This window comes from Catharus ustulatus, chromosome 8 (assembly GCF_009819885.2).
Source record: "Catharus ustulatus isolate bCatUst1 chromosome 8, bCatUst1.pri.v2, whole genome shotgun sequence".
Taxonomy (NCBI): Eukaryota; Metazoa; Chordata; class Aves; order Passeriformes; family Turdidae; genus Catharus; species Catharus ustulatus.
In genome coordinates, this window is record NC_046228.1 from 10,142,302 (window position 1) to 10,169,184 (window position 26,883).

Sequence of the window (26,883 nt, forward strand, 5' to 3'; positions counted from 1 at the left end):
ATTTTAAATAAGAAGATAATTCAGAGCCTAAGAAATTTCCAGTAAGAATATTCAATGCACAAGGAATTTTCAGATTCATGGGAACATTAAAATAGTAATTCCTGGATCAACAAAAAACTACAGCAGGGTCATGTGTCATGGTATTTTGGTTCTGAGTTTGCTATGTAATACTATCAATCTCATTTTGGTACCCCTTTAACCCTGAGGCAGTTTCTTCACAGATATGCACTGACATGAAGAGCATATGGCAGGTTCTACACCAAAAGATGTATGATTTAGCAGCTACCACTTCCTGAATACCAGACTTCACCCAGCTCATTTGCTGGGCCTGGGGAAGATTATTTGACTTTATCTCCTCACTTCTAAAGTCAAGAGGTGATTCTGATAACACTGCTCCTACAGAGTCATTTCACATGTATTGCTACACTCTCAGGTTATAAAAGGCTACTGCTACACTGAGGCTACTGGTGCTGCACTGAGGCCACTGAGCTTCATCAGACAGGAAAACAAAACTTTGCTGCTCCACACTGAAGCTGGAGACAAAGAAACAGAAAGTAAAGCTAAACCCAAGAAGAAATACTGGCAACAAAGGGTGCTACCATCTAAGCAGATAGTCAGCTTTTCATCTGGTGGGTAAATATTAAAAACACCCAAAAGACAGCATAATTAGACAAGTCCATTTAAGCAGCCACAAAAGTATTTTAGAAAACAGGATGAGCCCTGTTGGTTATTACAGCAGGTGAATCACTTACCAAATTAGAAGCTGAAGCTTCAGAAAAGGACAGCCCTCTTGGAATGATTAGAATGTGGTCATGTTCTTTGCTTACTCTTACCTGCAAAGGAGACAGGAAATGGATTACTGACCTAATTTACATTAATCAGGGGGAAAATAATTTGAATGAAGAGGTGAGATTCTAAATAAGTTAATAAGGTTTTTTTTTTCCTCTAAAATACTTACTGTGATGTAGGTATTTGGCAAATGTGCCCACCCAAACAAGTCAGCCAATCTATATAAACTGGCTAACTTGCATCGAGTTAGTTTTTCTCCCTTAACAAACGAGGAGGTATCTACCCCAGGTAGGTCATTGATGGGTGTAATCATTCCATGGCCTGAAAAATAGACAAAAATAGATAATGGCGAGTTGCACAATTAGATATATTTCCAGCTATGTCATGATCTTCCAGATGCAGTGTATTTAAGTGGTTAGCAAAGCAGTACCAGCATTTATGAGACTGAATAAAGGTTTTCCTGAGCTGTCTCCTGAATCAATATCCTACATAGGACTGGAAGTGTACTTTAAGACATTTATCACTAATGAAGTATTTTTACATGTTACTTTGAGGTCTTATGTTGCAGGAGAAGACATTCCTTGTGGAATTCTGACACCAGCAAAACTAATTTGAAGAGATATCTCAGTCCTGGCACTTCAATTCAGTCTTAATGAAGAATGTATGATTAGTGCAAAAGTTCTCAAACCCTTAGACAGAAGGCATCACCTCTTAACAGAGAAATCACAAAGATCAATTTCTCTCTCTGACTTGTGACTACTCAAACATACCCTTCTCCCCTTCATGAATGCATGATAGCCTTCTGGCAGCCCACAACCTTTATTTAGAGAGAAAGCTGAGACCAAAAGAAGTAAAAGCAATTTTGGTTTTCAACGAAAGGAGTGTGCACTTTGAGATCTGTCCCCACTGTCTCTGGTAAATGAAGCAGAGACAACAGTGGGACACAAAGTCTCAGTAACCAACCAGAGATGTGAACACAAGGTTATTTGGGCTCTCTGCTCTCTTCCACTCTTCCACTTGCTAAATAAACCCTGAAGTACCATTTTGGGACCAAATCTCCAAAGATGATGAATGCTGACAGCTGCCACTGTACTTCAGGCCTGTAAGCTCCCATATGATGTCCACCCACAGAACTTAAATTGACTTGAATGTCTCAGTGCTTCATGACTTGGAAAGAAGAACTTGGGTGTTAACTGTGAGATCCCAGTGACATCTTTACACGCAGAGTGCAGACTAGAAGCTGTTAACTGTGGGAGCTGTTTATCTGATAATTCAGTTTGCCAGGGTATTCTCCCCACCTCAGAGTTGGGTTTTGGTTTTTTTAGTAACAATTTATATGCAAGAGTAGAAAAATAAACTAAATGGTAATGTATTTCACATCTCAATTTTATATTAATATTAAACTCCTAAGAGTAACAGGACACAGCATTTTGTTCCTTACATCAGTTCAACTTTTATTAACAAATTATAGAATCACTGAGTTTGAGGATTCCAATGATTTTGGATATCATTAAACAAGTCAAATAATTTGAGAGAAAGAAGCCTAAAAAAGGCAAGTCAAGGCCACCATCTGCACTACTTCACAGCTGAAGAAAGCTCTGACAGAATTTTTATACAAGGAAAGAGGAGATCCCAGTAATCCTAAGCCCTGGTAACAATTAAAAAAGAAAAAGAAAAAAAAAGGAGTTATGTTTAATTCACTTACTGAGTGAAGATGAGGAAAAACCTGTAAAAGTGCTCGCTGTAATGTATTCAGCAATCTGCTGTAATGCAAGCAGTCCAGTGGGGTTATTGCCCTTCTTCATCTGTTCTTGAATAAGGCATTCCAGATCTTCTCTAAAAGCCTGTAGGAACATTTGAGAATCATCAAGGAAACCTGGCCTTGATAATCTTATTTCAATTATAGGTGGGGCTGGTGGTTTGGCCTCTTATTAATGTTACATGAAACTTCCCCATAGACTTTGTTTTTAGCTGTTTTAACTTTTCCAGAATTAATCATCCGACTTAAACTTTGTAGAGTAGGTATTGGCAATTTGGGGGGCAGAAAGCAGGAGTTTGGTCACAGAGGATTTACTATTTCCCATATGACAAGATAAAATGTATTTTAAAAAATTATTAGACCCATTTATATCAGTAATAAAGTGTTGTCCATATTTTGGAAGAGATACTTGAAATTCAATCAGGATGTGCTGCTTTCTGTGCTGGATATTTTTTTAATAAAGTAATCCCTCTGAAAACCCATTCAAATTTGATAAAGTTATAAACAACTGGAAAACTGGAGCTCATCCATGCTCAAGTAATATCACAGACATGCAAAAACTAGATGGAATGCTATCTCCTCTACTAGTTCTTCTCTTCCCAAAAGGGAAAACCCCTTCTTTCTTTTTCTGAATAAAGTCACAGCAAGCCCAAGAGGTAAACTCTTGCAGAACACATAATGAAAAAGTTTTAATAGTATCAAATTTAATATACAATGCACTGTGGACAAAGCCTGTCCCTTTGAGATGATAAACAGGTTATTCCCTGCCTGTAACAAACCCCTGTGCTAGGAAAACTGCAGTCCTGACATTCCTAGACTAAGTAAATTCTGTTCCTTCAAACTTATAGGTTACATTTTCTAGCCCTCTCGTTACTTCTTGGCAGCATCTTGCAGCTTTTCCCCAAACTCAGAGTACCCAAAGCTGCACACAACACAAGCTGAGGTGGATTGTGAACACTCCTCCTGGTTCCTTCCAAAAAGATATTTGGTGTCTTTGCCACACAGCTGGCTCCTATTATAACTCCAGACTGTTCCCTGTAAGTAATTGCTCCCTTCAGTTTGCCTTCCTTGGCAGAGCACTGGCTCTCAATTAAAGAAAGAAAACAGTTCTGTATGACAAATGTAATTTCTTCACTGAATTTTAATTCAGTCCTACAAAACACCCACTCTGTTGGAAAATCCACCAATCCCTTGGGTCTGTTCACCAACAGGTTTTGATTAGTAAGAGAGAGTGCTACTGAGCCCCACCAAGAACTCCTCAGGACTCTACTTGATACAGCCTCCTCAGCTGGACAGTTGAACCCCCATGACTTTTCAAACATCCGTGCTCTCCTTAGAATAATTTTGTCTATACCTGAGACTTGCCAGATTTCCATAAGTAAACTCTCTAAAAATTCCCACTGACTGACTCTGAATGGATCTGTTGCACAGATCTCTCAGTGCAGACCAGAATATTCATGTGGCATCCCCCAAACACCTGAACAACCTCTCACCAGCCAAAAGATACACAGGCAAAGTCAGATTTTTCTCTTTCCTGGTTGCTGTTGGTAAGGTCTATGCAGCAGGAGAAAGGAGAAGATGAGGAAAAGGAAACAAAAAACAAGAATCAAGAGACGAAAGGAGTCTAAATGGGGGAAAAGAAGTGGAGGCCAAGGAGCAATGGCCATAAAATGAACATAAAAAGTTCCAGCTCAACATGAGGAAGAACTTTAAATCAAGGGTAGCAGAGCACTGGACCAGGCTGTCCAGTTCTCTGCATTATATTAAATTAGTCCTCCTTCAATTCAAAAAGGATTATAGAAAAGATCTGCAAAAACATTAACAGTAGAGTCTTATTAGTCATATTCAGATTTCTGGAGTATCTTTTAAACCTGTATAAGTAATGTTACTTCTACAGCAGGAAAAAAGTAATATAATGTATTTTGGGAAATTTTTGACAGAAAGATTTTTTTTTATTTATTGCATATTATATTTTTCATTCTTCTGCTTTTTGGTCATGTTATTGTCATTCTTATGAGCTTAATTTTGCACCTTAAGGCCAACAGTAATATGTTACACATTTGCTGAGACTACTAGGAATGAGGATTTAGTGTTGTATCAACAGCTTTGTTAAACCGAACAAGCTTAGTTTTAGAAATAAGAGAATATAGGTAAGAACCAGGAAAGTGGTAAATGTGGAGGTTTGAGATGAGCTGTAAAGCAGGTGAGAATGTGGATGAAGTGCATAAAATCAAGTATGCAATTTATCCACATGCCAGTGCATAGTGATGTTCTCTGGCAGCCTTCTGCCCACCACATGGATATCTATGAATGTTTTAATACCTTTCATTCACTGCTAGAGACATTTGAAACTTGGAACTGTATATCCTTAGGTAACCACCCCACATGTGCTAACACAACCTTCTTCCATTTCTGGCAATCCCAGTGGGCTCCTATGAAGGGCACCACCTTCTTGTGGTCAGCAATTTACCTTTAATAAGAGCCATTAAATGAATGTTATTTATGGGATATTTATTTCACTGTACAAGACTGATTTCTGTAAAACCACTAGCTTGCAAGGCTCTGATTCTGGAATCTGACCAGAGCTGCAGGAGCCTGCTTCTGGAAACCTGACTAGAGCCTGGAGACCAAGGGGTTTGGTTTTGCTTTAATTCATGAGATTGTAATATATTTATATATGTGTGGCATTACACTGCCCACAAGTGATCAAGCAAAAGTCATACAAGTAAGTCATACTGGAGAGAGATGCTTTCAAGGAGATGACAAACATGCTGCTCTGGCACAAAGCAGATATTTTTCAAGCTGAAAGGTCACTGTAATTTTAGATGTAGTATTTGACAAGAAAATGCTGACAAAGGAAAAACTGTACTGTCAGTTGAATGAAAAATTATGTTATTCAGCTGTATGCTCAGCATTGCTCAATCAAGGGAAAGTTTCAGCCTCAGATTTAGTAGGCTCTTTTGGTACATGTGCATTGTTTTGTTTGTTTGTTTGAAACCACAACAACTTTAGACATGAGACACTAAGAGCAGTGACTTTTTACAGTGGGGTACAAGTCCCAAAGTGAGCAGCACAGCACTTCACAGCTGCCCATGATCCTGCCAACACAGCTGGACTCAGACACCTGTCTGTGCCTGCACACAGCAAGGATGTAGCCTGGATAACCCAGCCCTCCACAGCTGGGAAACATTTCCTGTTTGCACAAGCATCCTTCTGCCTTCAGGGACCTCACCTGCCCAGCCAAGCACCTGTGTCCCCCCTTGTTTGTGCTGAAACAGCACTTCAAGTCTGAAGCACTTCAGACTGAAGGTTTGCATAGGAAATATCCCATGGTATGAAAACTGGGCCCATGACAGCACTGGAAAGGAGGTACAGTGACATTTCAGACAAGATGCACAACCAGGAGTAGGACTTTTATTTTAAACACCCAGGTGAGCAGCCTGACCTTGGTAGAACGCAGGCTGCTGCTCTGCTTCCACCTCACCCAGCTTCTGAGTGCCTCTCCACCTCCTTGCTCTGAGACATGACTTCCCCACAATTCACCAGTAAAAATGAACAGGGCAGCTCAGCCTGTTCCTAAAACTGTTTCCAGAATCCCACTCCTTCCAAAATTGTAGTTAGCATTTTTACACCAGCTTAAACAGCCTTACATGCTACTGCACAGCCTCTAGAACAGATACAGCTTTTCTTGATGGACTCTTTAGTTGAATGATTAGGTCAAGGTCTTTCTAATACCATAAAATTACTTATCCAGAACTATTTGCAATCATCTTCCAAATACACATCATAGACTCAGGCAGTTTAGATGGAAAAATCTTTCAACTTGGATCTGCAACAGTTCTCTGAAACTCAAGAGTGAAGGTAATAAGCTCAGTTCTGACTCATTTACTTCAATTTTCCTTCAGAAGTACAGTCTAAGTGTGAGCTGACAGTATAAATTTGGGCTTTTAAGAATCAAAACAACATTTGCAAGTACCAGTTGACAACTAGTATTTTTCAGTCAACATTCGCAGGAAGAACTAGAGCAATCAACTTGCTATAATAATCTTTTTTACATGGGCACACACATACATGGTGCAGAATAATGATGTCGCTAAAAAGCTTGGTATTAATCTCTTCATCTTGCTGGGAAGCTCTCTAAAGATATTAAGTACATAGGCTTATAAGTATTTGGACTGTCTATGCCATTTCTTTATTGCTGACCACTGATTTCTACATGTATCCAAATCAAAAGAAGTAGAAATAAAATAATAAGCAAATAATAATGGTATACAAGTAATCTACAAATATTTCACACCACTGCAAGCCTTTGAGAGGAGAAAGCACATACTCACATTAGGACTAATTACAGTAAAGACCAAACAGTTTCACATCATTCTACAGGAAAGTAACTAAGAAACATATGTGAGGTCCCTACCTTTCACAGCAGTACTGCTGGTAGATTAAAAGCTGCCAAATAACACAAGAAACCCATTCAACCATTTTCACTTTTGCCCGTTTTGATCAGAGTTTCTAATATCTTAAATCCATTTTAAAAAAGGGCATAATTCAACTTATCTAAACATGCCCACACAGAGTCTTTAAGCCAAATCTCCACCACCAAAGGAAAGTTTCAAAACTTAACTGGTATTTTGTCCTCAAGAGCGAAGAAATGTTAATTTTGGTTCCTTTGCTGTAAACACAGCTGCCCGTGAGAGGAAGACCTTCACTGAAACAGCCGACACAGCTCCTAACAGGCTCTTTCAAGACTGAAGTTTAGATACAAACAGCCAGTGCCCTAAGTGGAAAAGGGTGGAGCTGGCCACAAAAAAACCGCCAGTGAGTGAAGGCTGGCGGGGAGAAGATAAGAGTCACAAAAAGTGTTTGTCAATGCCATGAAAGAGAACAAGGGGGATGGGGCTTCTGTGTTAAGCCAAAAAGAAGCAGCCTTGGTAGTAAGTATGAAGTTATAATAATCTCTTCACTTGCACTGAAGGTGAGGGTACCTGGGCTGCCTTTAGAGACTGGGCTGACAGCAAGGCAGTCCCCACGCTGAGCTCAGCCTGTGCCAGTTTTTCCGGCTCCTCTAACCTGGTGCACACTGGCTTTCCTCCATGAGCTGCAGCAGTGTTCACTCCTGTGATAAGCAGCCTAGAGATAGCCCATGATTACAGCCAAACCTGAAGCACTGAACTCCTTTGCCAAGCCCATCCCCAGCACACTCAGCTCCCAGAGCCGGGCACTCACACAACTGCTGCTCTGCATGGGGGTCTGGATCCCTTGCTCGTGTTCTCTCGTGGAGTAAAGCTGTACCATAGACCTTGCTAAATGGAATGCAAATAAAATGTAATGAATGTAAATGGAACACACAATGAAATGTAAAATGCTAGAAGAAATGAAATTTCAGCTCATCAGGGGTCTCATGCATTTCTGAGCATAATTAACTGGGTTTTTCAGTAAGTGCAGGACACAGAAGGGTGGGAGCACACATGGTGAGGATGCACTAGGAGGGATGGCAGAGCTCTTGCAGGGTGTTCTGGATGCACATGCTCCTGCAGCCAAGCAGAACAGTCACCAATCATGGCTTTCCAAGGTTTTCCAACATGTATCTGTTGGCATTTACATCAAATGAAAAAACCCCACAGTTCAAACTTAGTGGAAAGGAGCAATATGGAAATAGAGCAGAGTGAAGGGTAACCCAGTTTTACAGTAAGCAAGCAGGGGAATTCTCATGGTGTGCACTTGTGATGCAGGACATTGATGTGAATTTACAGTGCACCATTGCAGCTACAGAAATGATAGCTAGGCAGTGGGATTTCTTGGGTCCTCACAGAGATCTAGCAGATGGCCTTGATTTGAGACATGTTACCCTGACCGCAAATTCCCTCTTACTTAAAATGTTGTCACAGTACCCAGGGGATCTTTAAGGGACATTTTGTCGTATGTCTTCAATGATGCGTCAAGTTGAGCTCTTGCCTCTGGGTGAACAAAATGCTGCACAGGTTGTATGATGAAAGCATGCAGTTAAATAAGCTATTGCAGTGGGAGGAGAGTCATGAATTCCCAGCAGGATATTGGGAAAATGCCAGAGAAGACAAAAGCCAGAGCAGGGAGTTGCAAGGCGAGAGGACTGCCCAGTGAGGAGGTCCTCAGGTGATGTAAAAGGTTTCGAGTCCTTTGTGGCCAAGGGTGAGGCTTCTGAAGGATGTGAAAGGCTTTTGAACTTCTGAGAAAAGAGCAGCAGAAGCCAAAAGATATGAGGAACTGAAAGGCTTTGACACTTTTAAGAAAATAAACTACCCCAAAAGGGAGTGGTATTGCAAAAAATCCTGGATGTTCACAATACAAAATAAAGTAAGCTAAACAACTGCAAAAGCTGGGAAAAAAAAATAAATCAAATCATCCTTCATCTCCGTCCTGATGGTTTGAAAATAACATATCCAGGAAAAAAAAATCAAGTGTGGGTGGGATTGCTTGTTTTTGAGGAGAAAAATCTGCCTGCATGCTGCATGCTAAGGCAGACCTCTGAATAGAAGAGTTGCTAAGCTGTATAGTTATCTCCCCACTTTTTTTTGGGCAAGACCAGCTAGTGTGGGAGGCAGGGGGGTGTGTGCATGTGCAAGGCAGGAAGGGAGGCACAGTAGAGAAGTAAATTTTTAACCTCAGTATACCCCTCCAAAATTTTGCAGTCTGGATAGTTTCACCTGAGCCTTCTTCAAATAGCAGTGTCAAGCCAGAGCGGCCCTGAACACCCTGCAGAGTCGTGATGGGTTGGTAGACACTCTTTAGATCCAGCATGAAATTAAAGTAAAGCCTGATGGGATCCTGCCAACACAGAGCTCAACTTAAGGAAAAAAACAAAACCCCAAGCTCCAAATAGCTGTGTTTTATATGTAAAAATGGCAAGCACACATCCAGTGGGTCTCAAGAAACCACACAAAACTTCACTGGCAAATTAAAAGCATAAACTGGACATTTCAATTTCAATAACTGGCCATTCTTATGTTTACATAAAGCAACTGTTCAACTCATTGCTTCAGGCACAACTTCATCTTACAATAGTAAAAATAATGAAGTATATCTCATATATAAGCACATCTTTTATACAAGAATGCATCCTCTCCCATTTTTACCCTCACCCATAGCTTTGCTTCCAATGCACCAATATAAAAGGATGGAAGGTACTCCTCAGTGCAGTGTAAGCCCTGCTCCTAATTTCCTCTCAGGTTACACACATTGTCCTGCTAGCTGAAGCCTGTAGTTAGTTTTTCTGCTGGGTGGATAATTGTTTCTCATGGTCTCACTGCACTGGAAGCAGTGTGGCACTGCTGCCTGCCTGCAGAAACATCCAACACCTTCCCTGCATCACGATGGCTGTGGGGATATTCTCCCAACCTGTGGGTTCATTCAGCTCCTCAGGGCTGAACTGGCTTTCACTTTTCATAAACACCATAACTGCACAACCACTGCCTTTTTATTTTTTAAGTGTTTTAAGAGTTTCTGGTTGCTATGGTGACAGCATCAGAGAAATGCTAGAAGGAAATAAAGGCCAGAAGGACTTGTATACCATAAGTGAAATAAGGAGTTTGATGGTAGAGCAAATATATTTTTGCTCTGTGAAAGACATAGTTACTCTGTGTAGCAAGCAACATATGACTGTTTAGCATACAGACAGAACTGTTTTTAATTGCAGAGTTGACTTGGAAAATATAAAAAAATCCCAAAACAACCAACCCATCTTTTCAGATTTTGGATGTATTATAGGGCAAGTATCTTGGGCCCAATAGGCATTAAAACTAGTCCACTACATTAATGTAGTACCTTTCTTTAAAAATAACAACATGCTGCCTGAATCCTCTGAACCTGGAGACAGTACTAATATAAACCTAAATGGCTTTATGCTAAGATTGGCCAGCAGTACTTCTGGATGCTATCAGGCTGCTCAGGCCCAGCTGATTTTAATTTCTTTCCACCTTTCTAACAGGCACAGAACAGCAAACATGCTCAGTTTATCAGATTCTCCAGGTTATCAGATGCTCAGGATCTACATGCAGTATTAGGCAAACACATCTGAGACGTCACTGATAATGTCAGGACATTCTCCATGGGCAATGGTCAGAAAACAACTGTGATTTGTTTAAGGTTTATTATGAACAGACTCCAAGACATTAGCAAACATCAGAGGTAATGGAAATAGCTTTTCAGTAGCTTTTAAATTATTTAATTTAGGAAAGGGAAATTGCACATCAGAGAGGAGTAGTCAGATTGCACACTAGTATGGGCACCACACAGCACATCAGAGAGATGCAGCAGCTTGATGTCTAGAGATGTCTGCTCAGGCCTGTAGCCCATACAATAAGATGCACTGGATAAAATATCCTGTGGTTCCTGAAATATATTCTCTAATTTATTTTCTTGCTAAAGGCTTTAGATTTTCCTACTTGAAAGAAAGGAAAAAAGCCTGTTAATAAAACCAGATTAAATTAGTACATAAGCTTCCTGCTATGTGACAGTGATTAACCCTTTAGTTTTGCACTTCTGCTCACAGAAAGTGCATGTTCAAAGATCTCCTCAAGTCCATAACATGGTTATGTATTTTAAAACAGTTACTGATATTTGCCAGAAGAGGAGTAATTGACTATTTCTTTGATCTGAATGCATTTATCAAGGCTTGGTGAAGACATGCATTTATATATCTAAGACTGGGTGAAGATTTGCCAGCAAAGCAAGCTCTTCCTTAAACTCTGTCTCATAATTCCTGTTCTTCTAAACACCTTCAAACTATATTCTCTCTGTTAAATGGAATAATCCAGAAAAGCCTTTAAATTCTACGAAAACATCAAACGCAATGTAATTCTGCAGCTATAAAACAAAAACACTATGGACAATACTCATAAATTCAGTCCTGAAGATGGGTTACACAGACTAGCAATAGGAGCAATACTTTCTGGCCATTGCGTGATGAATTCTAAATTCAGGAGAACTAGGTAAATGTTTTCAGTCCTGAGTCCCAGGAAGAATACAGCACATTGCAGCTGGAGCCTGGAAAAAATACTGCACCTTTCACCCTCAAATAAATTATAAAATTTGCTTGATGGACATTTGGTCACAGATACTGTATAAAAATGCTTTCATTTCCTTGCGTGAGAAATCACAGCAGAGTTCCTCTAAATTTCTGTATCAGGAAAAGGGAGGATAAAAGGAGATACTTGAGGGGAAGTGGGAGCTCAGACAACTCCTCTTCGTGCCTGATCCCACACTCAGCTCCCACTCCAAGCCAAGCAGGCAGCAGGGCTCTGGCTTATTTGGACAACTGTTCCCTTACACAACAAAAACTTGCAACTTATTGGCAGCTCTGAACAGTCACTTTCCAAAAAGTGCTGGGCTCAGCTTCTCTTGCAGCAGGACATTGATAGCAGCCCAGCAACTCTCTGTCCCACAACCTTCTGTTAAAACAGCAGCCTAAACTCAGGGGTTCATACCCCTCTTCATATCCCTTCCTAAAATCTGCATGCTGACACTGCATCTACTAAAAAAGCCACCACAGAGCCTGCAGCAAAGGGACATTAATTACATCTGGCAGACTTGGCATAAGATGCCCCAAAATGTTAATGAAATAGTTACACTCATCAGATTCAATACTGTCATCAAAAGGAGCAAAAAACCATCCTCACATACAAAATCAAATGATCTCTCCAATTTATTTTTATCTGTTAGGCTAAAGATTTAGTCTTTCTGTGAGTCCTGGCTACTCCTAATGTGAGCATTTTAACAGGAATGAGTAGAGTCCGATCACATTTTACAATTGAGTATTTCACATAAAATTATCATGATTAAAACATTATGCAGTACCTCCTTAGAGTATTTTCCTTATAAAAGAGCCTGGCTGCAAACCCAAGCTTGCACAAATTGACTTGAAAAATAATAAATTCCTTAGTCAACAGGTTCACATTATACTCAAAGCAACACACAGACCCAAGAGACACTCCACGACAACACTTCAGCAAACAATCCTGTTATTCATGGATGACTATAGTAGGGTGATTACTAACAGCTGTTTGCAATCTCTTTACATATGGAAAAGCTTCAAAAAAATTGCAGAAGCACCCCAATTTAGAGAGGAACTGAAGACAGAAGGTAAAGCTGCTTAGCCCCTTCCCAGTCCCATTATCCTCAATACTCACACATACACAGATACCCCTCAGTGATCATTCCACAGGCCTTACTCACTCCCTATGGCTTCAAAGTACCCAAGGCAATGAATTCATCAGGTTAAACTCAAAGAATACAAGTATTAAAATATAAATTAAAACCACTACAAATGTGGTTCAATAGATTGAATAGTTTTATATGTAGTCTCTCCAAGCACTGAACTTACACAAGAGTAGATGAGCGCTAATATGGCCAAGTAGGGGTATGATCACCCTCAAGGACATAAAAAGAAGATAGTCTAGCTTTTAAATAAACTTAACCCAATTATAAATGTTAATTAAAGCATTCCTGATGCAAATGATAGGTTAATATTCAAACCCAAAAAGCAGAACACCATGTAATGCCCTAATTTGTTCCTATTTGACCACTGACTCCTTCACTCTCTTCCCTGCCCCTAAGTTTTAATTAGGAACCCTGGCACATCTTTCTGTAACAATGCAATGAACCATAAGAATATAAAAGCATCAGGAGAAAAAACCAACAAAATAAAGGCTGCTTGTCTACAGACAAAACACTACACCAACAAAATGCTGGATAATCTGTTTTGTGACTTTTCTTAGAAGACGGTCCAGAGATATTCTATCTAGCTGTGACACAGATTTCTTTTTTTATAACACCCTTTCCTTTTTACTCCCCATGAGTGGCACTCACAGGGCTCTGCAGTATCTGGGTGACCCTCTTCCTCTGCTCCATCATATTGAAGTCCTGTCTCAGGTCAGGGGACATGTTTCTCTCCCGGATATACTCCGGGTCATTCTCATTGATGCGATCGAAGTACCGCTCTTTGTGAGGCATCGTGGCTGGGGGAGGAGTAGTGATCACCACCTGGCTGGCATCAGCACTCATGCTTCAACACTGTGGAGGGAAGGCTTCCCCTGAAACAAAAGGAAAACAGGGGAAAATGTTAGTTCAAAGGAGGGCAGTGCACGTAACTTCCAAGTCTGGACACAAGTAATGTCCCTTTACATCTCTGCAGGTCATCTAAAATGAAAGGAGAACAAGTGAATAACTATCACAATCAGAAAATTTAGGAAAGAGTCTAGAAAAAAAAGTTTAAAAACCATTAGTAAGTTATCTGATAATGCATAACCATCTCTATTCGAGGTAAAATAAAAAGCAAAAAGCATACAATTAGGAGTGACATTTGAAATGACCATTGTGCATTTTATGACAAACTTCCCTCTGTAATTTCACACTGCACTTACCACCTCCCAAGGTTTTTATACAGCTCTTCTTCCCAAGCTGCTCAAGCAAACACCCAGAAGAGAAGGCCTGTTTAATATCTGCTCAGAGCTCATCTCTCAAGCTGAATGAAGAAATTCCTCAATTACAGCATTTTCAAAGCATCTCATAACCACAGCTTAAAGACAAGGCTTCAGGACACTCAAAGACCACCAGGGAATTTCCACAGAGCTCCAGCGGGTGCCTGCTCTTTCATGAAACACTTGGAGACATTGAGGGAACTGCAGAGAAGGCTGTAGGTTGGCTCATATAGCATTGAGGCCCACATCTATGGCAAACAGCTGAGCTTTAGCTTTTCTCCTTTTGTGTGCAATTGTATGCAAAGATTCTCACTGAAGCTCATTATATTAGGAAAAGAAAAAAAACCAAAACAACAAAAATACTTTCATGTCTTGGTAGAAAGCTTAAAAATCTCATTAAAAAACCTGATAAGCATTTGTAAACACAAACAGAACTGGATCAAAAGGAAAGAAGCAGACACCTGAATTTTCATACAAAGAATCAGGCTCAGAGGCACACTCAGGAACACCATTCCTCAAAAGCTACTGAAGAGGGACACTTTCTCAGGTTTGAGGAACAAAGAGATGCAGGATTTGAAGGACGAGATAAGTGTATTATTATGAAAATAGAGTTTAACATGCAAATATCTACAGTCAATAATACATTTAATATAAAAACATTTGCATGTAAAAATATTTGGTATGTAAATTCACATCTTCAGAGAAAAAAAAAGCCCAAGTCAAGTGTGGTTTGACATTCTGGTATCAGTGGATCAAAGTGTCCTTGCTCTGTGGCACAGTTCACCTGTCCCTCGTTTGTGTCCATTACCATTTGGGGTATTGTGTGAAGAAGGAGCCAATGTGGAGCATCCAAACTGCCTCCACTGTAATCTCGCATATTTCCCAGGTGAAACACTGGGAACTCCTGTCAAAACAGCTCCAGCAGCCCAAGCCCTTCTCCTGCCTGCAGCAAGTCCTTTCAGTCCTTGTAACACCCTCTGCTGCTCAGCCACACTACGACCCACGCTGCCAAGAGGATGCAAATTGGTTTTCAGCCAGTTTCCCACACTGATTCTCAAATGACTTTGCTGACAGTGCAAGGGACAGCACAAGGATGAAATCCTGGGCCACTGCAGCCCCATAACCAAGTATGAAAGTCCAGACAGAAACCACCGACTGAGCTGGGAAAGTATTAGCAGATAAGAACCAAGAAAACTATGGCTATGATTTTCTTGTATATTACAGATTATGATAAAATTTGGGATTGAGATGAAACACAACATCTTACTATAGATTTAACTGGTTTTGTTCCTTCTGACATTTTTTTTTTCCCGAGAGAGAAAAAGAAAACATCATCTGGGATGCAACATTATCCAGCTGCACACACAGAGCTCCCAGGAGGTACCTGGCATGCTGGATAACATACCATGTTCTGGGATGTATAATTCACATCCTGGAGACAAGCTCCATGAACTCTGATGGCTTCATTCCAGAGGCTGTGGAAACACATTGATGAGTTTTGCATTTGTTGCTCAGGTGCAGTAGGAGTTCATTCAACATTTGCTGACTGACTGCTGGAAAGTCTGGGATGTGTGATCAGTTTGGGATGCTGGGGAGAAAACAAAGGCTTTGCCTCAAGGTAGTGAGAGTTTGGGAAAAATCTGGTTGAAGCATGAAAGAAGCTTAAGTTTTTCTAAAGAATAAACTCCTGGGATGGTGTCTGGGGATCTGACCACCACTCAGCATAGGAAAAGTATTGTTACAAATGCAATTGTTAATAACTATTATGTCTCCCCTCCTCCACCTTGTGTGTACCTTCCCTTACCCCCTGCCCAAAATGGTGAGGTTTAAGAAGAAAAAGAAAAAAAGCATCAGGAGAAAACATAAGACCATGAGATCACTGGCTAAATGCCACAGAGTACAAGAAACTCAAGACCAGGCCTGTGAGCTTTCACTGCTCTCCATCTGTGTTGGGATAAGGGCCTCCATCTCAGCCAGAACAGACACCTTCCAGCACCTGCAAGTAACTAAAAGCAGTCTAGAAATCCAGACAGCAAGAGCCTTGCTTGAACTGGTGACCAGCTGTGACTCCTGCTCTTTTCCTCCTTCCCTGGAGTAGTCTTATCTGACCATTTATTTCCCTAAAACCTGAACTGTTAACCCCAAGTAGGAGACTTGCTCAGCTGCTGATCGACTCAGTTGGCTGGATCAACTACATGCATGTCTGAACTTCAAAACACATTTATTGTTATTATTATAGGTTTATAAGACATAATTAGTTCAAGTCCATTACTTTACAATTCATTCTTACAGCGACAGAAAAACCCATTCATCTGTAAAAATGGCACAAATGTGACTGGCAATACCCAAAATCCACGAAAGAGATTTTTCTAATTGCCTTGGACTTTAGTTTTTCCTCTTTCCTTTCAGCCTGGTTTGTTACCTCTAGCCATTAAGATTACAACATTGAAGTCCTTGTAGTACAAAACCCCTCCATTACTGAACATAATACGAGTGTTGGGTCCAGTTGTTCTTATTAGGTCTGGTTCAATGCCCGCTCTGTTGGGCCCAGGCTGACTCTCATATAACCCCTACTGTTTCCTGGAAATTTTTCAAACAAATCAACCATTCTTTTATTATTTATTTGCATCTTCTACTGATTTTTTTTTTTAAGAAAGAGAACATTTATTTAAAATGCCATCATCTTTAAGGGACCAAAAAATCAGTACCCCTTCACAGCACAGAACCAGGAATAAGACAAAAGTATTTACAGAAAATCCAGATCTCAACATCTATGAATTGTCATAGAGGATCCCCTCCCTCAACTTTTTTTTTTTGTGTGTGTGTGTGAGATACTTGTGCCTACAGAAGAAATAAGCTTTGCTGCAAGGCTACTTTTGTCTTCCACCCCCTCCCATGCTGTTTATGAATTAAAGAAAGTGAGGAACACCTTCCTGAACAGTGCTAGCTAACATTTCTCATACATGCTCCAGAGTGGTTGCAGAGACTGAGGCACAGGTAGAAATGAGAGCCCCTATAGCAACTAGACACTATATCTCAAGTAGTCAGAATGGACAAACATACACAGAGAAATCAAATATAAGCTCAGATCTGATTCTATCCTGCTGAGAGCCATCACTCTTGGCCTGTTGGGGCACACATTTTAGCCCACATTTTGGCCTCACAGGCACACTGACACGCTAAAAAGAGATTCAAAGAAGAGCAGTTTTCCACACTTGGTTCAACTGCTCCAGTGTGGGGCCAAATTCCGAACAGAAAGTCAGAATGGATAAATTTTTGTTTCACAGAATCCTTATCTCCGCTGAAAATACTTTTAAGGACCTGTAAAACAAAAGGGCTCACAAGGTCTTGCTACTACGTAACTTGTTAATCTAACTCCACTTCCCCCTCCTAGTTCATGCTGAACTGAATTCTGATACAAAAGAAAACAGGTCATGTCCTCCCGTGCTTTGATGCCTTATATAGCTCATGGGTTTGGCTTCCATATCCTGTTCTGTATTTTACACCCGTAACTGGGCTACAGAGAGAAAGTAGAACATACCCCTCTGTCAGGAAGCTGTGTATCTCTCTGCTTAGGAGTAAGGATTATTGAATGAAAGGTTCACTTTTTCCCAGGAACTTGGAACTGTTGATTTTAGGTTGCAACATTGCATCCTGAGCATCCCCATCTGACACTTCGTAAAGTCTAAGTAACCTGCTGTGCTGCTTTTGTTGCAATAACTATTTTGAATGTTAAATCACAAAAACAGCTCAAAAATAATAATGAGGTCAGAGAAACAAGAAGTACTAAAGTAAAAAAAATAAAGTGCAGGAGAGCAAATGTGAGGAAAATTTATATTGAGAAACAACCTCCCAGAAAGCACTGACTTGATATATTTATATCTTTCATAATGTACTGAATGTATATAAAAATAAATACCACCAGACAGAGTAATAGAAAAGGAACCAAATTATTAGATCACCTAGCAACAGAACATTAACCTACCTTTTATGCTGATCTTTTCTGGCTGCTTTCAGACATCTCCATTTTCCCTATGCAGTGCAATCCATCTTACTGAGAGCTCCCAGTGCTGCAAGCCAGCAGTGTGTGCACGGCATCATTAACTGGTGCCACTGATTTGGGGTGTGAGCACTCGAGCTGGGCTACCCCACATCAGAGCAGCTCCTCTCACAGAGCACGCTGAGCTCCTCTGCTCCTGCGATTTCTCGCCTGCTTGTTTTTAAGGAACAGTCTGCTCTTTCTCCCCACCGCCCCCCCTCCAATATCTTGTCTGCCAGGAGACTTGTTGGAAGCAAACTGGGCGTCTCTTGATCTCAGTTCCAGCCTCCCTATGAACCAGGTTCCAGTCTGAATCAAAGACTTGGCTTTAGCAAACACCGTCAGCTACGTACGTCAGCTGGCAGCAACACACACACTTCAGGAATATGGGGGAATGGTTGAGAGGGATGGGGAAATATGTGGGAGAACATGCACTGAGATGAGGGTCACCAATGCTATTTTCTGGCACTAGAAAGTCAACTGCTCATCTTCCCTCTTATACATTTAAGGAATGACGCAGAAATGAATAACTGCAACTCTTTTAAGGAAGGGGGGAAAAAATGGATAAGTACCTCAAAATTAAATTAATTCTTAAATTCACCTGATGGGGACATCAAATACTATAAATATCTGAGTAGAAAATTATTTTTTTTAAATTTTATAATGCATTTTGGATTTTCTTACTTTACGCATTGTTCAGGTGAGTAAGATGTGTGTTCAGATGCTAGAATTTTCTAAACTCAATTTATGCAACTGAAAATACCTAGATAGGTAGCATTTGTTCAAAATTTTATGAACTGATTTCACTAATATACAGGAATTCCTTACACTAGCACTCAAGCCAAACTACACCCTTAAAATGGCACCAATTAATTTGCATTTAAAACTCCTCATAATACCTCCTCCCAGCCTGCCCAGCCATTCAATCTTTCTCCTGTTATCACATCTTCATATTCATACCAGCAAATGCATGTAAGGGGTTTTCAAGTTGGTTTTTTTTTTTTTTATTTTAATTTTTTTAAAATGGATTAATTTTCAGCTGTATCAGTTAGGCTCTGCATATCTACACAAATGTTTGTTCTGAAATACAGATAATGATGATACAAGAGTGTCTAACACCATATCTTCCAGTAGCAATGCGGCCATAAACAATTTGTCATACTCCAGCCCAAACTGGTTACTAATCAAATAGTCTAATCCAGCAGTGCAGGTTTAAGTTCCTCTGCTTTTAAGCAGAGCAAGCTAATAAAATTATCAGCTCTTTTCAGACACCACATTAAAGAGACTGTATGGCAGCAAGACATATTTTTTCCTAAGAAATAAACACTCAGGTGCATTTGAACCTTGTTTTTGTGTTGCTGTGTTAAATCTAAAGCATTATTTGTTCTCAATTATATCATGCAATGTTAAAGTCTACACAAATAGTCATGCTGTGCAACTCACACTTTACTCAGTGTAAACTGGAATTGAGCCAGACACAGTTTATTGTCGAGAAGTGAGAACTAAGTGGGTTGCTGACAATCACGTAGAACATGAGAAACTGAGGCCTGTAGCTTTACCTTTAAGTGCAGGGGTGATGTTTTTTCTCTGTTAAGGAAGGCTCCTTATAATGCACTCAGCCTGTAGCAGGTGCAGTTTGCACCTCCACATTTGCCAACATTTTTCAGCACAAGCAGTTGGGAAAAAACTTCCGGAGCCTAGAATGCTGGTTTGATGTATCCAATATGCTCTACCACATGGCCATAAATGCTATTTGCATGCATTGAGTCTCATAAATGAACTTGCATGCATAACCCTGTAGATCCAAACTACTTTAATCATTCATATTTTGCTATTCCTTCACTGCTGCGTGAGTTTTTCATGTAAGAAAAGGGAGGGAACCCTTGATAAGCAAGTTATCCAGTCACCCTTTTCTGAGAGTCAGTATGATAAAACTGCTCTCAAAAGCACAACCCTGAGAGTTCAGATCCGAGGTCCACCCTGCCCACTGGGGAACCTTTTGTACCAAGGAAAGGCAGTACATAACCAGGATGTTGCCATCATGCATTGTGTGACACCTGAGCAGTCAGCAGTGCAATGGTTGTCCTTGCTCGACTCCATGAAATGTTTTTCTTGTTTTACATGAAAACTGTTAAGATTGTGCAGACAATATGAACATTTTGAGATTATGATGTTCTGCACACAAAACATGCAAGTCAGAACAAACCCAATCTCACAAACAAACTGGTTACAGAAAAGTAGCAGAGGAGGAATCCAGAGTTTGTTGGTGAAACAATTCACGCAGGTGGCAATAAAAAGACCTTTTTTATTTTTAAAGACTTGCCTCTGCTTATCCACATAATCACTTGTACTTAAGTCACCTAAAAATATTTCACGAGTCAGTAGACAACAGAGAGCTAAATTAAAAGATTATGTTCTGGTAGTAGTTATCCGTATTAAGCTGTGAAAGTAGGCACTAACATAACCCACACACAGAGACAATGGCTGAACAATGTCCCTGTGTCACTTGAAAAACATGAAACCTGGGCTCCTCCACAGTATAAACTGAGAACTTCATGGTGAAAAAAAAACCTGGAGAAGCTGACTGCAGCCACAACCTTCCATATTTCACAACACTCTTCCTCTCCCTCTCCTGCAAAGTCTCCAGCTTTTTTTGCTGACCTTTTTCTTGGGCTCTCCCTGACCTGCACAGATGCAGGGGAAAACAATTCCTCTTTATATGCAGTCCTACATAAGGTTATGAAGTAGAAGAAACAAGCTAACTTGCCCACTGCTACCTAAATTAGCTAACTTGCTAATTGTCTGTTATGTAAGCACATTTTTTAAAATCCATTGATTCACATCAGCCTGGATAGGGTCATTTGGAGTAACAAGGACTACTCCCAGCAACCTGCAGGAGCCCTCCTGGGTCACTGGTACAACGTGTAACATTGGAGAGCAGGGAAACCTCTCAGCAGTCCCAGGGCACATGAAAAGTCTTAGTGATTTATGGCAGTTTGATTATCCAGAGAAATGCCATGGCCAAAGCAGCTGCCTCCTGGGTTTTGCTGGAGGGTCAGAGGCTGTGATGGTGGGCAATCCAGATGATCGACACAAGGCAACTGATGGATTTCACAAATATTTACAGGAACAACCAATCCTGTGTATGGCAGCATGCAGTCAAACCCTTTTATAGCTCAGACCTCTGGGGTTCCTCCCTCTTCACATCAAATCCTGACCTTTAGCACCACCAACAGCTCAGTGTAGACCCCATTTATGACCACCACCATGCACTGACCATAGAGAATTGTAGCTCAACGCCTCCATAACTCACAAGTGAGCACTGGGAAACCTGGCCAACAGCTAATCTCAGTAGGACAATTGTAACTGGAAACTTGAGGAAAAGATGAAATTGTGCCAGGTCTTCGATCATACAGTCTTCAGGACAAATTGTATCTTTATTAATATTATGCACCACACCCTCCACAACTCTCCCTAGTTCATCTTGGGATCTCTGAATCACTCTGCCATAAATTTTATATGAAGAGCAATAACATAAGTCACATAAATATACCAATATCAGCTTGACTATGTCAAAATAAATTGGCTAGCCTTGCATAAAAGGAATTTTAACATTTTACTGACTTATACATCATTCTCACATTAAACAGAAAACATGAGCATTTCAAAAAAGCTGATTTATGATAGCTATAGTTAAAAACTCAAAATATTTTAGATAAAATAACACAACTACATATATTGATTTCACATATGAAGAAGAGGCTTAGTGGGAATGTTATGGTTATTTTAAGGTTTTTACCTACAATTTACAAATAGTGATTTTAGGGATTGATGAATGTGTGAGACAAATGATGCCAGCCAAGCCCAGACCTGATTGTGCAGCAGGCACATTGCCACTGACTGGCAATAAATAAGGGAAAAAACATTAGGCATGGTGAGAAAAGAGCTTAAAATGCTTTGAAAAGGCAAGGTGTAGAGGGAAGGCTCTGTTAATGGGACTAACATCTTATATAAGCCATGAGATGGCATAAGGGACAAAAAATTGCAAACCACTATTCACAGATTATGTTGAGAGTGTCTTTTTCTAACCCATTCAAGACTCCAAGACTTTCTTTTTTCTGCATTACCAAAATTAGTTTTGCCTTAGCATATGGGACAATTTTCCCCCTCCTAGGTCCATTTACAAACAAGTGTTTGTAAAAGTCTAAACATAACAAGGGAAAAGTAAACAAACACACAGAATTTGATGGGGGTTATAGTTGCATCCTAATACTTACAAAATTATCATCTGTAGAGGACTTAAGTTACATACCTCATGCCACAATTTTTCATGTTTTCCTGACTGCCTTGAGGCAATCCTGCCTCTCCCAGTGCTCGTGTTTCAGCCCCCTACCTCTGAAAATACCATTCCCTATTGTGCTAAGCACATCTCTTCATGAAGCTTGAGTCTACAGTGGTTACACAAAAGCATCAGGGTTAAAAATAATCTGGGGGAGGAGAGCAGGGGAAAGTGTGGAGCAGAGCAGGGCCATCAGGGCCTGGCTGACCTACTCAAAAGTTCAAAAGGCAACTACTTTATTAGCTGCAGCATTAATTATCCTTCCAGGGAAATCCCTAGGATTTACAGTAGTGAGAAACATGTTTTTGGTTAATACTGTCTTCAGCTTGCTTGAAAATCATTAAACCCCACCCCCACCACCAAACTACCCAACTAGCATATGCAAAAAGTTTCATTTGCTTTCAAAGTTTAACCTATATAAATATGCACATCAATCTCAATTGACTTGGCCTGAATTTGACCTCCTTCTTGTCTCTGCCACCTTTTGCTCATGGTATTAGAAAAGTAAATTGAATTTAGAGCGCCAAAGGTCTTCTACACCTTCAGGAATGGAAAACTATTCCACTGAATTTCAAGCAAGCCCAGCTGATAGCAGAAGCTATCAGACTTAACCACAGCACTGAACAAAGAAGGAAATGTGCCCAGAACAGCAGCCAGCACATCTCTGAACAAGTGCTGAAGATTTACTAGCAAAAGTAAGACACAGTGATGAGTAGGGTAAGTCAGCATCAGGACCAGTAGTAAGAGCAGTATTCTAAAAGTCAAAAGCAGAGTATATGAATTTTTCATAATTAGGTTACCATTATTTTCCAGTGCAAGCAGGCAAGCAATTATCTACTGTTATCCCATAATTCTCCTCCTCCATCATTACTTGTAAGCCCTGGAAACTTGGATAAAACAAAAGACACTCCATAACAAACTACTCTGGTATGACAGAACATGGATGTATCCTGCCACAATGCACAGTATCGTGGGGACACATCTGTGATTGTTCCTAGAATGGAAAATCAGCTGACATTGAACACTTGTCCTAGAGATTTAAACCATCCTCTCTTTTGATCTCACTTGCATGAAGCATGAATATTTCATGTCTGAAGAGGAGATGGTCTAATGAACTGAGAACAGAACTTTCCAGCAGCCAAGGTGGTACAAGCAACCATCGACCCCAGACTGCTTCAGAAGACACTCACTTTATACTACAGTATTGCAATGCAAGTGAAGAAAAGCTTCTTGGTTTCTCCTCTAACCAGGGACTTGAAGGAGCTGAAGCACCAGCAACTCAGAATTCCAGCTGCAAAGACTCTCAGTTATAATTCTGAAGGCACGTGCAGCCTTTGATCAGTCACATGCAGCACTAAACACTCTCCATCAAATTGTTTCCCAAAGAATTCTTCCAATTTTGACTTCTAGTGGCTTTTTTTGTTTGTAATTGCAAGAATATTCTGAAGTCAACAAATATATTAGATGGATCTTTCTCCTATATAAACTACAAAAATAGCATAAATAAAATGTTTCAGATAAAACTAAATACTTAAGAGTAATTTTATTTGAATTTCCAAAGCTCATTAGTAAACTTGGCCTGAAAATGCTATTTGCTTGTGTTCAATTATAAACATACACAGGTTTATACTGAGTGGAAATATCTGTTGTTATCCATGGGCTGAAGTTCAGAGCCTGAAATGTAGAGGCAAATTCTTCTCTCAACTCTAACATTAAGAATTAAAAGCAACAAATTTAAAACTCAATTAGCAATTTTTAGAAAAATGACATTATGTTCTGAGCTTTGGTGATGGTTTTTTTTTCTGAATATTTGAATAACTGATGGAAATCATCCTAGGTAAATAGAATTTCACCTTATACCATAAGAAAATTATTGATGATAAAGAAAAATGTCTGAGCCTATGGGCATTACATCTGCTTGATGAATAAAGGTAAGCAACATGTTTTCTAGGTCTTTCAGTTTGGTTTTTTTCACCTTTGTGTTGGGTGCTTTGTGGGGTTTTTTATAAACATCTGTAAAACCTAACATTGTTCAAAGAATTAAAGATCTCCATGCAAGAACATGCCCAAAATCGACCATGAAGCTTGATTAATAAAGTGCTGAATAATAGGTGATTAGAAGCTTGCCAAGGGCTCCTTCATGACAGCTCTCCCAGACGTGCTGGAATGCTGCGGAGAACAACACTGACCCAGGGCAGCCGGGGCTCTGCCTTAACCACAGCGGGCATGAGGAGGAACCACATCTTTTTTTTGGAGCTCATTTCTTAATCCAAAGAGGAGAAAAGGAATCTGCAGGACTAATCTGGTCTCAGGAGCTTGATCTCAAAAGTTTCTGGAAGAGTAGGAGTAGGTGCTGCTTTTAGAGTTGGGCAGTACTTAGATTTTTTTTTCCTGTAAGATGCATTCCTCTAACTTGCTAATTTATTGCATCACTTTGGGCAGGGAGGCAGCTGGATTTTTATTTTAATTTTAATTACTGAGTGATGCTTCCAGTGTGCATTGAAACAAGCATGTAAAATGCCATTTGTGGGTTGCTGTGGGTTTATAATTTTGTTCTTTTTAATTCTCTGGCAAATTGCTAAGGAATTTTGATTTTGGCCTGCCTCATCAGTACATGTTCTCTCTCTGTGATAAATTATCAAAACTAATCAAAGTTTGTACTGCAAAGCAGTCAGTATAATGTGGTGAAAGTATGCAAAATTTTGTGTTAGATGAACAGACTTTTTCTTGAGACTTCTGGCTTCAAACTCAGAAAAGTGAATTCATAATAAGAAACACTCCTACCTAGCACACACAACCCCCATCCCTCAGAGACTGCAATTATACAATTATGCTGGATGAAACTTGAAGAAAGGTTTTAATTTCTTCTATCCTGTGTTCATTTCCATGTCATATTCAACATGTTGTTTATAACTGTGTGATACTGTACTGGAAACCAGTGGTTTCTAGAAGACTAAAATGGAGAGTTTATTTTTTTGAAGTTATTTTTAACTGTCACATTCATGAGGCACTGGATATGAAGCCTTCAATAATTATACATCTGATATATAAATAGCAAAACATGAGAAATAAGTAAACAAACAAAGCTATCCCTCCTGGCTACTCCTGGCGTGGTGCAGCAGGTCATGGGCAAGCCTGGCTGTCCAAGAGTAAATCAGCAGCCCCCCTGAGCTAACTGCACATTCCACCTTTTCATTCTCTGTTAGAAACTATCACCCACAACAAAAAGTTCTCCAAGTTGGCTGTTTCATTCTTGTATCCACAAAAAGTAATTACTAAATGCTGCCTTGGGTAATTATGACAGCACTTTCACAAGTTCAGAAACACAATGCCTTAATGTTACTTGTCTATTTAAGATTGTAGTATTTTATACACCTAAAAGGTTTTTGTTCTTTTTGAAGCAAAGTATGCTTTATTCTTTAAAACTGAGAACTTAAATTATCTCTTGATTCTGCAAACTTGTGATCAAGTTCAATTATCTACACTTAACCTGGACATTTTTTAGTCAGTGTCCCACAATCAGATGGACTGAGCAACTTGTACTTCAAGTACAAAGGATGCCGCTCAACATCAAAATCCTACATCTTTAACCAGATATCAATTTCTGTAAGGCATAAACAAATTCTGGTTTTACCTTTCTACCAAGTTTGGCTTAAAGTAACCAATAAGTTCAAAAGTTAAGTGGCAGGAATGAATACATGCACAGTGTGATCAGGTAAGATCTCATTTTCACAGAGCAGCAGGTGAACAAGCAGTACCCAGACCTGTCTCTGACCCTCAGCATGAGCCCAGACACAGGTTCAGTCTTTTAAAATAACCTCCCATGATAATTGAGCTGAAGCTGTGAACAAGCATAATTTTGCTAACATGGACAATCAAAGGGGAACTCGGATAATCCTATAGAAGAGGCAATAATTTTCTTTCTTAAGCAGTGTTTGTGCCCATGGTGGGAGTACTTCTTGAAACATAAACCAAGCAATAGGTATGTTTGGAAATTTAAATTTGTAGGATAAATTAAAAAACAGCATGAACCTGCAAAGCACACTAAAGGCTAGCCAGTGTTAAAATGGCTATCTATAAATAGCATAAGTTCATACTTCTGAGAGGAAGCCAGCATTCAAAATTCCCCAAGTGCCAGTGAGCAATTACCCAAGTTAGTTCTACCTGAGCAATAAAAGCACTCAACAAAAAAGAGAAATGCACTGGTAGGAGCAGAATAGGTTGAATTTTTTTTGGTCGTCTTCTTCCATTTCCAATTGCATCATTACCACTAACAGAAAGATAAGTCAATCCAAATAATGACACTCAAGTGATCCCATGTTAAAAAAAAAAAAAAAAGAGAACTACATTTTCATTCTTATTCTTACATGTCATCTGACCTCCTCAGTACAACCATGAAAAAGACAAGTAGAGAAAAAAAAGGAGGAAAAACAAAAAACAAAACCAAAAATCTGAAAAATAGTTCCACAGGCACAGGGTATCAGTTAAGAAATATAGCTGCTCT

The 26,883-nt window shown here is 39.8% G+C and overlaps 1 protein-coding gene across 5 annotated transcripts in view; it reads right to left on the reverse strand.

Moving 5' to 3' along the window:
* Window positions 1-26,883, reverse strand: part of ADD3 (adducin 3) — a 92,083-nt gene that overhangs the window by 10,752 nt on the left and 54,448 nt on the right. For 3 of the 5 annotated variants that reach the window (XM_033065998.2, XM_033066000.1, XM_033065997.2), the window contains exons 3-6: window positions 13,391-13,614; window positions 2,495-2,633; window positions 959-1,110; window positions 753-833 (exon numbers count right to left, since the gene is read on the reverse strand). In XM_033065998.2, the coding sequence (XP_032921889.1) occupies window positions 753-833; window positions 959-1,110; window positions 2,495-2,633; window positions 13,391-13,585 (567 nt within the window). In that variant the 5' untranslated portion in view covers window positions 13,586-13,614. Of the gene's footprint in view, window positions 1-752; window positions 834-958; window positions 1,111-2,494; window positions 2,634-7,171; window positions 7,238-13,390; window positions 13,615-17,986; window positions 18,273-26,883 lie in introns of those variants that run through there. The other 2 variants (XM_033065999.2, XM_033066001.2) reach the window with 2 other exon arrangements.